At 42.0% G+C, this 14,113-nt stretch overlaps 1 protein-coding gene across 1 annotated transcript in view; it reads right to left on the bottom strand.

Moving 5' to 3' along the window:
* Positions 1 to 581: 581 nt before the first annotated feature.
* LOC119926793 (uncharacterized oxidoreductase ZK1290.5-like) overlaps positions 582 to 14,113 on the bottom strand; it is a 252,733-nt gene continuing 239,201 nt past the window's right edge. Inside the window, exon 7 of the mRNA XM_038745180.1 lies at positions 582 to 1,221. Coding sequence (XP_038601108.1) covers positions 1,120 to 1,221 — 102 coding nt within the window. The 3' untranslated portion in view covers positions 582 to 1,119. The remainder of the gene's footprint in view (positions 1,222 to 14,113) is intronic.

The following is a 14,113-nucleotide window of genomic DNA, read 5'->3' as shown; positions in this document are numbered from 1 at the left end:
TATTAGACTAATTAGAGTGAATAGTGATGTCAAATCCCTTAATGAATATTTTCATTCTTCAAATTTGAAACTGTAACTGTACTATCTTCAAAAGAATTTAATTAGAATCTTTTACAGTGGTGATGGCCTGCAAAGCATCATTCACACCCTTTAGGCCCATGTCTTCAAGAACCAGGAGCATACAGAGCAAGACAATATAAGCCAGAATTCAGTCTAACGTCAAAATAAACTTGACGAACAAGGAAATAAATACAGTACATTATAGTGTGCCCTTTCATTAACTTGAGTGTATTTCCAAAGCTTGGATGACTTCCAAGGAATTTATCTACCATGTCTTGTCTTATCTTATGCAGTTGAGTTGTCTCTGACCTATAGTGACTCCACAGACACATCTCTCCCAGAACACCCCACCTCCATCTGCGATTGTTCTGGTAGTGTATCCATAGAATTTTCCACCATAACCCATAGAAAAAACGTTGGAAATAGTGGCCAGAGGGAGACCAAAGGACTGAAAGAAGAGCAACTGAGGAAAACTCATTTAGTTCCTAATAATGCACACACAGTCTGGGCAGTGACAGTGAGCTAAGATATGAGAGGAGGCATGGTATAATTTTAATAACCTTAACTTGGCATTTTTAAAGAATTATTAAAAGCAAGAACAAATGGCATTTGATAGTTCATTAAGTTCTTTGGGGGTTTTTGCAAATACTCTCTGAAAAATAAACTACACCCAGTAAAGCTTCAAGTTTCAAGCTGTCTTCCTAGTCCACAGGTCAAAGATAGGTTTTAGGAGGTTCAGGGAAAAGTAATTTAGCTAGTCTTCTGCCAGCAGAGTAAGTAGAGAATCGTGTAAGTTATAAAAGATAGTCTAATACCGTGGGCATGAGAACTTACCTAACACAGATGGAATCAATTTTCCAGAAATAATTGGAAAAGAATGAAACAACGACTATAGAAAAATAACATGCCATATAAGTTTAAGAGGGGATGAATGAAACCATACTTGTGACCTTTTGTATAGGCTATGTTTAATGGAAGTAATACCAGTCCTTTTTATAGCATATCAAGAAAGTTATCTGAAGAATGCAACCATTATTTGTTGATGATCCCAGTTTCATATCATCCTTTCCACAGTGGGTAGGTTAGATGGATCAGCTTTTTGTTGACATTCATTGAGTTCAAAAATGTCATGTCTTCTTTCTTTAGATGAAAACCAAAGACCTGGGGGGGAGAAAGAGAAATAAAGGTCATTCTACTTTTCATAAATTGCCACATAAAAATTGATGGTGACTGACTGGGTGGCATCTGAAAGGGTGATGTGACTAGACTGTAAATTCATTGTGGGCAGGGAATGTGTCTTTTTTATTGTTATATTGTACTCTCCCAAGCGCTTAGTACACAGTACTAAGCACACGTAAGTCTGTGTGTAGACTGCCTGACTACTTGTTTTGTTTTGTTTTCTGTCTCTCCCTTTTAATAATAATAATAATAATGATGGCATTTATTAATAATGATGGCATTTATTAAGCGCTTACACTGTTCTAAGCACTGGGGGGATACAAGGTGATCAGGTTGTCCCACGAGGGGCTCACAGTCTTAATCCCCATTTTACAGATAAGGTAACTGAGGCACAGAGAAGTTAAGTGATTTGCCCAAAGTCACACAGCTGACATTTGGTGGAGCCAGGGCTTGAACCCATGACCTCTGATTCCAAAGCCCACACTCTTTCCACTGAGCAACATTGTCTCTATCTGTTGCCAAACTGTATTTTCCAAGCGCTTAGTACAGTGCTCTGCACACAGTAAGCACTCAATAAATATGACTGAATGAATGAATGAATGAAGTGCTCAATAAATATGATTGACTGACTTCTTAAAAGATACCCATAAAAGTATCTTGAATTAAGTTTCCTAAATCTGTGAGAAGCCTGAAATCTGGCCTCTCCAAATACTGTTATTTTCCCATTGATATCTCTGATTCCTTGATCTTTACTTAGATAAGCAGCATGGCTTAGTGGAAAGAGCCTTGGCTTGGGAATCAGAGGCCATGAGTTCTAATCCCAGCTCTACCACTTATCAGCTGTGTGACTTTGGGCAAGTCACTTAAGTTCTCTGTGCCTCAGTTACCCCACCTGTAAAATGGGGGTTAAGACTGTGAGCCCCACGTGGGACAACCTCATTACTTGTATCTACCCCAGCACTTAGAACAGTGCTTGGCACATAGTAAGCACTTAACAAATACCATCATCATCATCATCACTGACTATTGTTCATAATGTATAATAAATGGCATATGGGGAAAGGTAACATTTAAATGGACTCAATCAAATCATAGAATGACAAGGGTAGAAGGTACATTGACAACATCTAATCCAGCCTCCTCCAAGCAGGAACCAAACACAGGTGCCACTAGCAAATGAAAGAAAATATTAATAATAATTTCAGACATTAATAATAAGTTTCAGTAACCATCATGCTATAATTGCTTAGTGTTCCTTTTATTATATTAAGAAAATTCAGTCCCATTTTTCACTCGTCTCTTGAAAATTTAACAATTTATATTTCTATGTGATTCAGAGGGACATTATTTCTATGATTGAGAGTCAATTATGATTAGATCACTGCATTTAAGGCCTTAAAATTATATGAAAAGCAATTGGCTAACCAAACTCCTTACACATTTCCCCACCTTCAACGAAGTCTGTGAAGCCATCTTCTCCAGGAGGCATTACAAGACTAATTCTCCTCCCTGGTAATATCGTTCCAGCAGCCACCCTTGGTACTCATGGGCATGTGAGTATCAATTAATCAGCTCCCAAATAAATTGCCAACCTTTGTCATTAGTATTTCTCTTCAGAACTTTGGAAAGGCTGTGGCCATTCCTTACCGAGGTCAATTTCTTGGACCTGTGAGGAACCTGAAATCTGGACAAATACTGTTATTTTCCTGTTGATATCTTGGATTCCTTGATCTTCACTTTGCATTGATTATTGTTCATAATGTATAACTGCTTGTGACTTCCTCCTAAAGTTACATGTGGTTATTATCTCTCCTTGGATTGTGACAGTGCTTGGCACATAGTAGGTGTTCAATAAATACCATAATAATAATCATGATAATAACAAGCACTTCTAGGGAAAAAACAATGACCTTTAAATCTATTGGGGGGTTTTTAATGGCATTTGTTAAATGCTTACTATGTTCCAAGGACTGTACTAAGCACTGGCATAGATACAAGCTAATCAGTTTGGACACAGTCCATGTCCCACATGGGGCTCACAGTCTTAATCCCCATTTTACAGGTGAGATGTTAGGCACAAATAAGTGAAGTGACTTGAACAAGGTCACACAGCAGATAGTGGTGGAACTGTAAATAGAACACAGGGCCTTCTGACTTCCAAGCCCATGCTCTATCCACTAAGCCACACTGCTTCTCTAGCACCCATACAGCTGTTTCTAACCACCCAGTACAGTGCTCCCCTCCCCTCAGAGTAGGTGCTCATTGAAAACTGATGCAATTATGATGAAAAAGTGTGATTATTTCTTATGGCAGGAATTCCATTTCCTTTCTTCCAACAATTCTCTCCTTAACCACCTCCAATCTGTCTTCCACACCTGTCACTCCATGAAAACTGCCCTCTCTAAGCTTAACGTGACTTTCTTGCCAAAACGGACGGCTTCTACTCTGTCCTAATCCTCCTGGACGTCTTTCTCAGTTGCCTTTGACACCGTGGACTGCCCCCTACTCCTGAAAACATTATTCAACCTTGGCTTCACTGACACTGTCCTCTACAGCTTCTGAGCCTATCTCTTTGGATGTTCCTTCTGAATCTCTTTCACAAGCAACTCCTCTGCCTTGCAGCCTCTAACAGTGGGAGCCCCACAAGGCTCAGTTTTGGTCCCTTTCAACTCTCCATCTACGCTCCCTAGCTCAGAAAACTCATCCATTCTCATGGCTTCAACTATCATCTCTACATACATGATCCCCAAATCTACCTCTCCTCTACAGTCTCACATTTCCTCCTGCTTTTAGGACCTATCTATTTGGATGTCCTACTCACATCTTTTTTTAAAAAAAAATGTATTTGTTAATTGGATACTTTCTGCCATGCACTAAGCTAATCAGGTTGGACATGGCCTTTGCCCTACCTGGGGCTCACAGTTTTAATTCCCATTTTAGCTATGAGGTAACTGAGGCACAGAGAAGTTAAGTGACTTGCCCAAGGTCACACAGCAGACAAGTGGTGAAGCCGGTACTAGAACTCGGGTCCTTTGACACCAAGACCCATGCTCTTTCCACTAGACTACACTGATTCTCAAGCTAAACATGTCCAAAACAAAACTCCACATCTTTCTAACCAAACCCTGTCTTCCCCATGTCTTTCCCATCATTTAGACAACACCATTATCATCCCGATATTGCAAATCCATAACTTCAGGTTTATTCTCATTTACTCATTCATTCAATCGTATTTATTGAGGCTTACTGTGTGCAGAGCACTGTACTAAGCACTTGAGAGAGTACAACACTAAACAGACACATTCCCTGCCCACAACAAGCTTACAGTCTAGAGGTGGGGAGACAGACATCAATACAAATACATCACAAATTACAGATATGTACATAAATGTTGTGGGCCTGGCAGGGCAGAAGAACAAACGGAGCAAGTCAGGGCAATGCAGCAGGGAGCGGGAGAAGAGGAAAGGTTGGGGGGCTTACTCTCCCATTCAAACCACATATTCAATCTGTCACCAAATCCTGTTGATTCTACCTTCACAACATTGCTAAAATCTGCTCTTTCCTCTCCATCCAAACATAATTATTTAGTGGAAAGAGCACAAGCTTGGGAGTCAGAGGTCATGGGTTCTAATCCTGTCTCTGCCACTTGTCGGCTGTGTGACCTTGATCAAGTCACTTAGCAAGCAGCATGGCTCAGTGGAATGAGCATGGGCTGGGGAGCCAGAGGTCGTGGGTTCTAATCCCAGCTCCGCCAGTTGTCAGCTGTGTGACCTTGGGCAAGTCACTTAACTTCTCTGGGCTTCAGTTCCCTCATCTGTAAAATAGGGATGAAGACTGTGAGCCCCACGTGGGATAACCTGATTACCTTGTATCTATCCCAGTGCTTAGAAAAGTGCTTGGCACATAGTAAGTGCTTAACAAATACCAACATTATTATTATTATATCAACATTATACTTATCTAAATGCTTATCATACTCTTCCTTAACTACTGCATTGATCAATCAATCAATCAATGGCATTTATTGAGTGCTTAATAATAATAATAATGGCAATTATTAAGTGCTTACTATGTACAAAGCACTGTTCTAAGTGCTGGGGAGGCTATAAGGTGATCAGGTTGTCCCATGTGGGGCTCACAGTCTTTATCCCTATTTTACAGATGCGGTAACAGGCATGGAAAAGTTAAGTGACTTGCCCAAAGTCACACAGCTGACAATTGGCGGAGTAGGGATTTGAACCCATGACCTCTGACTCCAAAGCCCGTGCTTTTTCTAGTAAGCCATGCTATTTAATGTGCACAGAACACTATTCTAAGCACTTGGGAGAGTACAATACAACAGAGGTGGTAGGCATATTCCCTGCCCAACAAGCACAGTCTAGAGGGGGAGGCAGACACTAGTATAAATAAATACATTACAGATATGTACCTAAGAGCTGAGGGGATGTGCCTAGGACAAATCAGGTTGTCCTCAATCATTATTTTTTAATAATGATAATCTAGGCAGCAGAGTGAAGTAAGGACTGGAATGGGGAGAGACAGGAGGCAGGGAGGTCAGTGAGCTGTATTCCAACTCCTCAAGAACCGATCCACTTCTGCCGATCCACTTCTGTTTCAAATTGAAACTCCTCATTGTTGACTTTGAAGCACTCAATCAAGTTGCCCTCTTCTTCCTTACTTTACTGACCTGTTACAGCCCAGCCCACACACTTTGTTTTTCTAGTGCCAGCCTGCTCACTGTGACCCAATCTCACTATTGACCCCTTTCCCATCTCCTCCCTCTGGCCTGGAACTCCTTCCCCTTCCACATATGCCAGACCACCACTCTCCCCACTTTCAAAGCCTTATTAAGATCACATCTCCTCCAAGAGGCCTTCTCTGATTAAACCCTCTTTTTCCCCAGGTTTCTTACCCTTTGATATTGGCATTCGTCCCAGGATCATCCCAGTCCTCTTTTCCCCTACTCCCTCTCCTTTCTGTGATGCTTTTGCACCTGGATCTGTACCCTTTTAGCACTTGATATTCACCCCACCCTCAGCCCCACAGCACATGTACATATCTGTAATTTCTTTATTTAGATTAATGTCTGTCTCCCCTTCTAGACTGTAAGCTCCTTGTGGGCAAAGTACATGTGTACCAACTTTGTTGCACTGCACTCTCCCAAGCACCTAGTACATTGCTCTACACACAATATTAATAATAGTGGTATTTATGAAGTGCTTACTATGTGCCAAGCACTGTACTAAGCACTGGGATAGATGCAAGCAAATCCGGTTGGACACAGTCCCTGTCCCATATGGGGCTGACAGTCTCAATCCCCATTTTACGGATGAGGTAACTGAGGCACAGAGAAGTGAAGCAACTTGCCCAAGGTCTCACAGCAGACAAGCTGCAGAGGCAGGATTAGAACCCAGTCCTTCTGACTTCCAGGCCCGGCTTCTAAACATTAGGCCAAGCTGCTTCCCCATACACTGTCAGTGCTCAAAAAATACCATTGATTGATCAATTGATCGATGTAAAATTTTATAAAACATCATTTCTGAGCAATTGTTTTTTAAGCCATATGAAAGTCTGCAGCCCCAGACTGCTTTGGAGTCTTTAAAGAACACTCTCCCTTTAAAGGAGACAGGAAGTTGATGGTCTAGCATAACCATTAGTGCGAACCTCGCCCTTCCACATTTTGTTTACTGTGTCTGCTTTCCCTGCTTATTGTTTCAAGCTAGTTTTTTGCATTAGGGGAAGTAGAATGGCCTAATGGATAGATCACAGGCCTGGATGTCAGAAGGACCTGGCTCCTAATCCTGGCTCCACCACTTGTCTGCTGTGGGACCCCGGGTAAATTACTTAACTTCTCTGTGTCTCAGTTACCTCATCTGTAAAATAAATGCTTAATAAATACCATTTTAAAAAAATGTAGACTGTTTTGTAAGCAACTAGGGAGATTCTTTTATACAATCCAAATTCTGGTTTGACCATCCTTCCAATTAGCCCCCTTAGAAACGAGAAGGGGGTTCAGAAGGGAGCACATTAGCACAGCATGGTAAGGTCACAATATCACCTTCCTTCAAGGACTTTATTTCTTGGCTGCCACAGTTGTGAAGCACAGGGAAAGTGATACAAATACGCAGGGAGGTGATTTTGCCAGTCTTGACGTGAAAGAAAAAGATATAATATGGCCATAAGATCGTCTGAGAAAAAAGAGAGGCTAGAGCTGAGGTACTGCAGTACCTTGGTCAAACGGCCCTTGGTAATTCTGTTCCAGTGTGATGATTTCCAGAAAACCCTACTGAGGTTGCCAGCTCTATAGCATCACGGGCACAACACTTAGAGAAAACTCTAATGGTGTGCTTTTAGCTCTTGTGACTCCTTGCTTGGCAACCAAAGTTAGTACATTAAAGTCTCCAGAACTGAAAAAAATAAGCCCTACTACTCATATCCTGGTTAGGTTAATCCAACTGATGCACGCAGTTTGAATGAAAAGAAACCCAATAACTCAGTTAACACTTCGAAGACATGGGACAGTTCTGAAAGACATGAGGATACCCAATTCTAGGGACAATCAAATACACCAAGGTAGAGAAAGCACTAAAGGCTGGAAGAAATATATTTTTTATCCTTTTAAAAACATAAAAAGCTGATTGCAGAATCAAATATTACAGGTTCAATTTTAGATACGTATATTTTACATCATTTAAATGAAAACGGTCTCTAGACTCTAAGCTCTTTGTGGGCAGAGATCATGTCTACCAAGTCAGCACTTTCCCAAGTAAAGGGCTCTGCACAGAGTAAGCACACAATAAATACTGTTGATTGATAGTACAAAATACCATAAAACTTTTGCAAGAGGATGAAAACAGCAGAAACACAGTCACTATTCCTAGCTCTCATTCGACAACAGGATTCCATTCCTCTGATGCACAGGGAGTTAATACTTCCTAAAGGAAACAATGGCTTATGGCTAATGATGGCACAGAGAGCAAATCTGCACAGCATGGCACAACTGCCAGGAAGACAATATGGATCAGCTTTCATTCACTTTGAACACATTCCCTGCTCCCATCCAGTCGGCTCTGCAGGGCTTCAATCTTTCGTCTGTTACTATTCTAACGTGATCAGATGCTCCAATGTCTGTGGGCAGGTCACCACTTTGGACCGCCACTGGGTCATCCATTAGACAGATGACTGGGTTCCCAAAAGGCCTACTTTTGATTGGGGCAGTAGTGTCTGTAGCAGAAAAACCTGCAACCCAAGGCTGCCGGCAAGGGGAATCTATGGCCAATGCATTAAAGAAGCAGTGTGTCTTAGTGGAAAGAGCCTGGGCTTCGGAGTCAGAGGACGTGGATTTTAATCCCTGCTCTGCCACTTGTCTGCTGTGTGACCTTGGGAAAGCCACTTAACTTCTCTGTGCTTCAGTTACCTCATCTGTAAAACTGGGGATTAAGACTGTGAGCTTCACATGGGACAACCTGATTACCTTGTATCTACCTCAGTGCTTAGAACAGCGCTTGGCATATAGTAAGTGCTTAACAAATACCCTAAATATTATTACAGCTTTCATCCCCCACCACCTAGTTCCTGGCTGCTGCCACATCCAGTTTCCTTGCCATTGCCACCTCAGCTTGGGAGAGGCCCAACCCTCAGAGGAAATGACAGTCAAAATGGAAGCAGTGGCAATGGAGAGCATGATAGGAGAGGTTAGGTGACAGAGCAGAGGCAGCTGCTTAGCACAGACCACAGCTTCTTCTTATCCGTTCATTCATTTTCATACATTTGTATTTATGGAGCATTTACTGTGCGCAGAGCATAGTACTAAAAGCTTGGGAGAGTATAACGTAACAGTAAACAGACACAATCCCTGTCCACAATGAGCTTACCATCTGTGGCCACTTGATGCTTCCCTGACCAAGCTGCCTCTGAAGTTCTGAGTGGGACAGTCCCAGAAGAACACTTGAAGGGGTAGGAGGGAGAGTGGAGGAATTTGGCTTCTTGGCTCAGAACAGGTGAGACAGAAGAGAAAAGGGAAATTGCCCAAGCCCGTAAGAGGCTGGTGTAGCTGAAGTGGCCCTCGGTGGTCCCTCTGAGCACTGGCACGCTGGGATTTTCCCAGTAACCCACTGTGCCACTATGGATGCTGACACTTCCTGACACTGCATCCATTTCTATCCTTGCTGCTCTTCGCAGAAGACTGGTAAAGAGCATTGGCTGGGTAAATGACCCTTAGCAAATAGGCAGATAGAAGCAGTGCAGCCCAGAGGAGTGGAGAGCATGCACAGGAGACTCCAGGAGGGAAACTAAGGCATTGTGAGTGTGTGGGTGCATGGGTGTTTCCCCACTAGGACCTTGTATTTGTGCCTGTTCATATATGCCTCTCTATGCCTCGTTTCTCTGCTAGTTTAATGTATGTCGACATAAAGACTGCACCAAGCGCTTAGTATAGTGCTCTGCACACAGTAAGTGCTCAATAAATATGATTGATGATGATATAGAATTAATTATCCACTATTTGTTCTTTGCAGACAGCTCTACATTGAATATATCATAATCATATCTTCTCATATATCTTCATCATCATCATGACCTAATAAGCACCTCCTGTGGCACATCAAAGAAGTTCCTGGACTTTTCCTTGATGGGCTCGTGAAGAACCAATCCATCAATAATAACAATAATAATAATGGCATTTATTAAGCACTTACTATGTGCAAAGCACTGTTCTAAGCACTGGGGAGGTTACAAGGTGATCAGGTTGTCCCATGGGGGGTTCACAGTCTTAATTGCCATTTTTACAGATGAGGGAACTGAGGCCCAGAAAAGTTAAGTGACTTGCCCAAAGTCACATAGCTGACAATTGGCGAAGCCGGAATTTGAACCCATGACCTCTGACTCCAAAGCCCGTGCTCGTTCCAACTGATGAGCCCCTACCATATAAAGAGCACTGTACTAAGCACTTAGGAGAGTACAATACAATGGAGTGGGTAGACATGATCCCTGTCCTCGAGGAGTTTACAATCTAGTGGGGGCTGCTGGCAGAGGCTTTTGGAGAATGTTGGAAATGTACCTTTCATTTTACTATTAAGCTTTGGAAATACAGACAAAATTGTGTCCGAGAGTGTTTTCTCCACCACCCACAGGTCAAGAGACTCTAGCACGTGTTCTGATTAGCTTTTGATACATTTTTAGGAAGTTTCAAACAAATGGGCCTCCAATCACGACCTCACAATAACCCAGGACATGCACTGACACCTCCATGTGCCATGTTCCCCCGATGCAGCTAACTGCTTATTCAACATTCTTTCAGTACACACTGCACTCTTACTGTTTTGTCCAAATGCATTTCAGGCGAAATAGACATCAGCTTGCTCAGAGAAATACTAGCTTAATTTCTATTATGTCCACATGCATTGGCTTCAGAGGTTCTCTATGCCTCGTTTCTCTGCTAGTTTAATGTATGTCGACATAAAGACTGCACCAAGCAAAAGGAGGGATAGAGAAACCATCAGCTGCAGAAAAACTCCGAAGACTCAGAAAGTTGGCACAACGAAAGAGAAGTGAGAGATATGTTTATATCTAATCTGCCGAAGTGATGAGTGAGGTTCTAAGTTGCTGGCAAGTATCTTAAATGGAAAGTTATCGTTTTAGCTGAAGGATATGTATGCCAGTGCTCTGCCTGAATGTGCATTTGGGGGCACAACTCGGGGGGAGAAGAAAGGGGCAGCTGCCCAAACACAGACCTGAAAGGGGGGGCACAAGACTTCAAACAACTCATCAGGTTAGTTTGGGTTAAATAAAGTGGGGAAGCAGTTCATAAGATTTTCCCCAAGTGCAAAAAAATGAGGTTTTATTTGTGTGAGTGGATGTGTGTGTGTGTGTGTGTGTGGCCGGGGGGGGGGGTGGTATTTGTTAAGCACTTACTATGTGTCTGGCACTGTACTAAACCATGGGGTAGATACAAGCTAATCTGGTTGGACACAACCCATGACTCAAATGGGGCACACAGTCTTAATCCCCATTTTACAGATGAGGGAACTGAGACACAGAGAAATAAAGTGAGTTGCCCAAGGTCACAGAGCAGATAAGTGGCAGAGCCAAGATTAGAATCCGGGTCCTTCTCACTCTCAGGCCCATGCTCTATCCACTAGGTAATACTGCTTCCCCCGCTGGGTCCAACGCTAAGAATGTTTCTCTAGCGAATAGAATCAATCAATCAATCAATCAATCAATCGTATTTATTGAGCGCTTACTGTGTGCAGAGCACTGTACTAAGCACTTGGGAAGTACAAGTTGGCAAAATATAGAGACAGTCCCTACCCAACAGTGGGCTCACAGTCTAAAAGGGGGAGACAGAGAACAAAACCAAACATACTAACAAAATAAAATAAATAGAATAGATATGTACAAGTAAAATAAATAAATAGAGTAATAAATATGTACAAACATATATACATATATACAGGTATATACATATATACAGGTATATACATATAAACAGGAGAAGCATGATCTAGCGGAAAGCGCATAGGCTTGGGAGTCAGGAGGCCTGGATCCTAATCATAGCCCTGCTATTTGCCTGTTGTGTGACCCTGGGCAAATCAGTTAACTCCTTTGTGACTCAGTTTCCACACCTGTAAAATGGACATTAAATGTTTGTTCTCCTGCCCTCTTTAACTGTAGGGCAGGAATTGTCTTCGAGTCTGTGTTGTATCTACTCCAGTGTGTTGTATCTACTCCAGTTAGTATAATGTTTGGCACCCAGTTAGTAACTAAAAAATACCATTATTTAAAGAGCATACCAAGAATCTATTTTTCCAGCCGCCATGACCTTTCCACTTTGTTCCTCGAATCCATCTAGACACCCTTAAATGTTTTGAAATCAAAAGTCCCTTCTCTTTGCCTCAGTTTCCTCATTTGCAAATTAGGAATTTAATTCTTGTTCTCCTTCCCTCTTAGATCGTGAGTCTCCTGTGGGACAGGGACTGTGTCTGTCCTGTTAATCTTATATCTACCCCAGTGCCTAGTACAGTGCTTGGCATAGAGTAAGTGCTTGAAAAATATCACTACTACCTTCCTTAGTTATGCATTTCATTGTATGAGCCCATGCTCTGTCAATCCTCTCACCTACAATGGTTCTCTGCCTCGTCTTTATGTCCGGCTCTCAATTATGTCTTCCCCAGACTTTCTAATAGACACAACCTCTTGATTGTTGGAAACTAAGTGACTTCTCCTTCCAACTCCCCCCACTGCTGCCTGACTTGTATATCCTAAGAGGAGACAAGCTTCACTGAAGGAGAAAAAAAGAAGATATAAAAAGAAGCAGCATGGCTTAGTGTAAAGAGCACCGTATTGGGAGTCAGAGGACATGGGTTCCAATCCCTGCTCCACCACTTGTCTGCTTTGTGGCCTTGGGCAAGCCACTTAACTTCTCTGTGCCTCAGTTACCTCATCTGTAAAATGGGGATTAAGACTGTGAGCCCCATGAGGGGCAACCTTATTACCTTGTATCTACCCCATCACTTAGAACAGTGTTTGACACATAGTAAGCAGTTAAGAAATACCATTATTATTATTATTATTATTATTAATAATAATAAAAATGGTCAGAGTGTCAATCTTTCATTTGGATCCATTTGGCTAAATTCAGCAAAAAGGCTACAGCTCTTATTTAAGAAAAATACATACACTCTAATGCAGATAAGATGACATCATACCATGAAACTGTTGATATGGAGAAGTCTTTAAAGCTTCACAGTCAAAGCTGTACTAATGTGTCACAGAGACACAGATAGCCAAACTGCAAAAAATCCAAAACAGCAAAATTAACTGAAAATGTTATTTATTAGTCAACCTAGGCAGAGGAAAGTGATTATCAGAGAAATGATAGATTCTTGGCCAATTGCTCATTTCTTTCTCTGTCACGGTTGCTTCTGATTTTAATGAATCTTTTATTCTATTGCCAATTCTAGGTAGCCTTGAAGAACAAATATACGATGAGATTTGGAAATATGAACCATTCTATATGCTTTTCCTTGGATTTTAAGGGGCTGTACTTTATTATATCTTGCAATATGCTTTGGGCAAAGCCTGGAGTTGGTTCTGTTAGAATCATTTCTAGGGGGTTAAACGGTGAGTGGTCTCAAAAAAGGTGGTGGTGGAAATGTAAGGAGTGAGGGGAAACTCACAGGAAGAGCATTAGGGCCTTCCAGGAGTCACCAGTTTGCAAATCACTGGAGTGCAGAGTCAGGTAAGAAGAAGTCAGGGTTCTCAAAGGATAGAAAGGCCACTACTGCCACTTGTAAAAGGGACTGAACAAGGTGCTCATATATCATCAGTGGTTATTTCTTGAGCACTGACCTTGTGCAGAGTATTGTATTAAGCACCTGGGAGAGTTGGTAGACATGTTCCCTGTCCACAGTGAGCATACAGACACAGTAAATGTCTGTATGGTGAAGCAGCGTGGCTCAGTGGAAAAAGCATGGGCTTTGGAGTCAGAGGTCATGGGTTCAAATCCTGGTTCTGCCAACTGTCAGCTGTGTGACTTTGGGCAATAATAATGATGGCATTTATTAAGTGCTTACTATGTTCAAAGCACCATTCTAAGCTCTGGGGAGGTTACAAGGTGATCAGGTTGTCTCACGGGAGGCTCACAGTCTTCATCCCCACTTTACAGATGAGGTAATAATAATAATAATAATAATAATAATAATGGCATTTATTAAGCGCTTACTATGTGCAAAGCACTGGTCTAAGCGCTGGGGAGGTTACAAGGTGATCAGGTTGTCCCACAGGGGGCTCACAGTCTTAATCCCCATTTTACAGATGAGGGAACTGAGGCACAGAGAAGTCAAGTGACTTGCCCACAGTCACACAGCTGACTAGT

Source organism: Tachyglossus aculeatus, chromosome 4, assembly GCF_015852505.1.
Source record: "Tachyglossus aculeatus isolate mTacAcu1 chromosome 4, mTacAcu1.pri, whole genome shotgun sequence".
NCBI lineage: Eukaryota > Metazoa > Chordata > Mammalia > Monotremata > Tachyglossidae > Tachyglossus > Tachyglossus aculeatus.
This window is presented reverse-complemented; position numbering and strand designations above follow the sequence as displayed.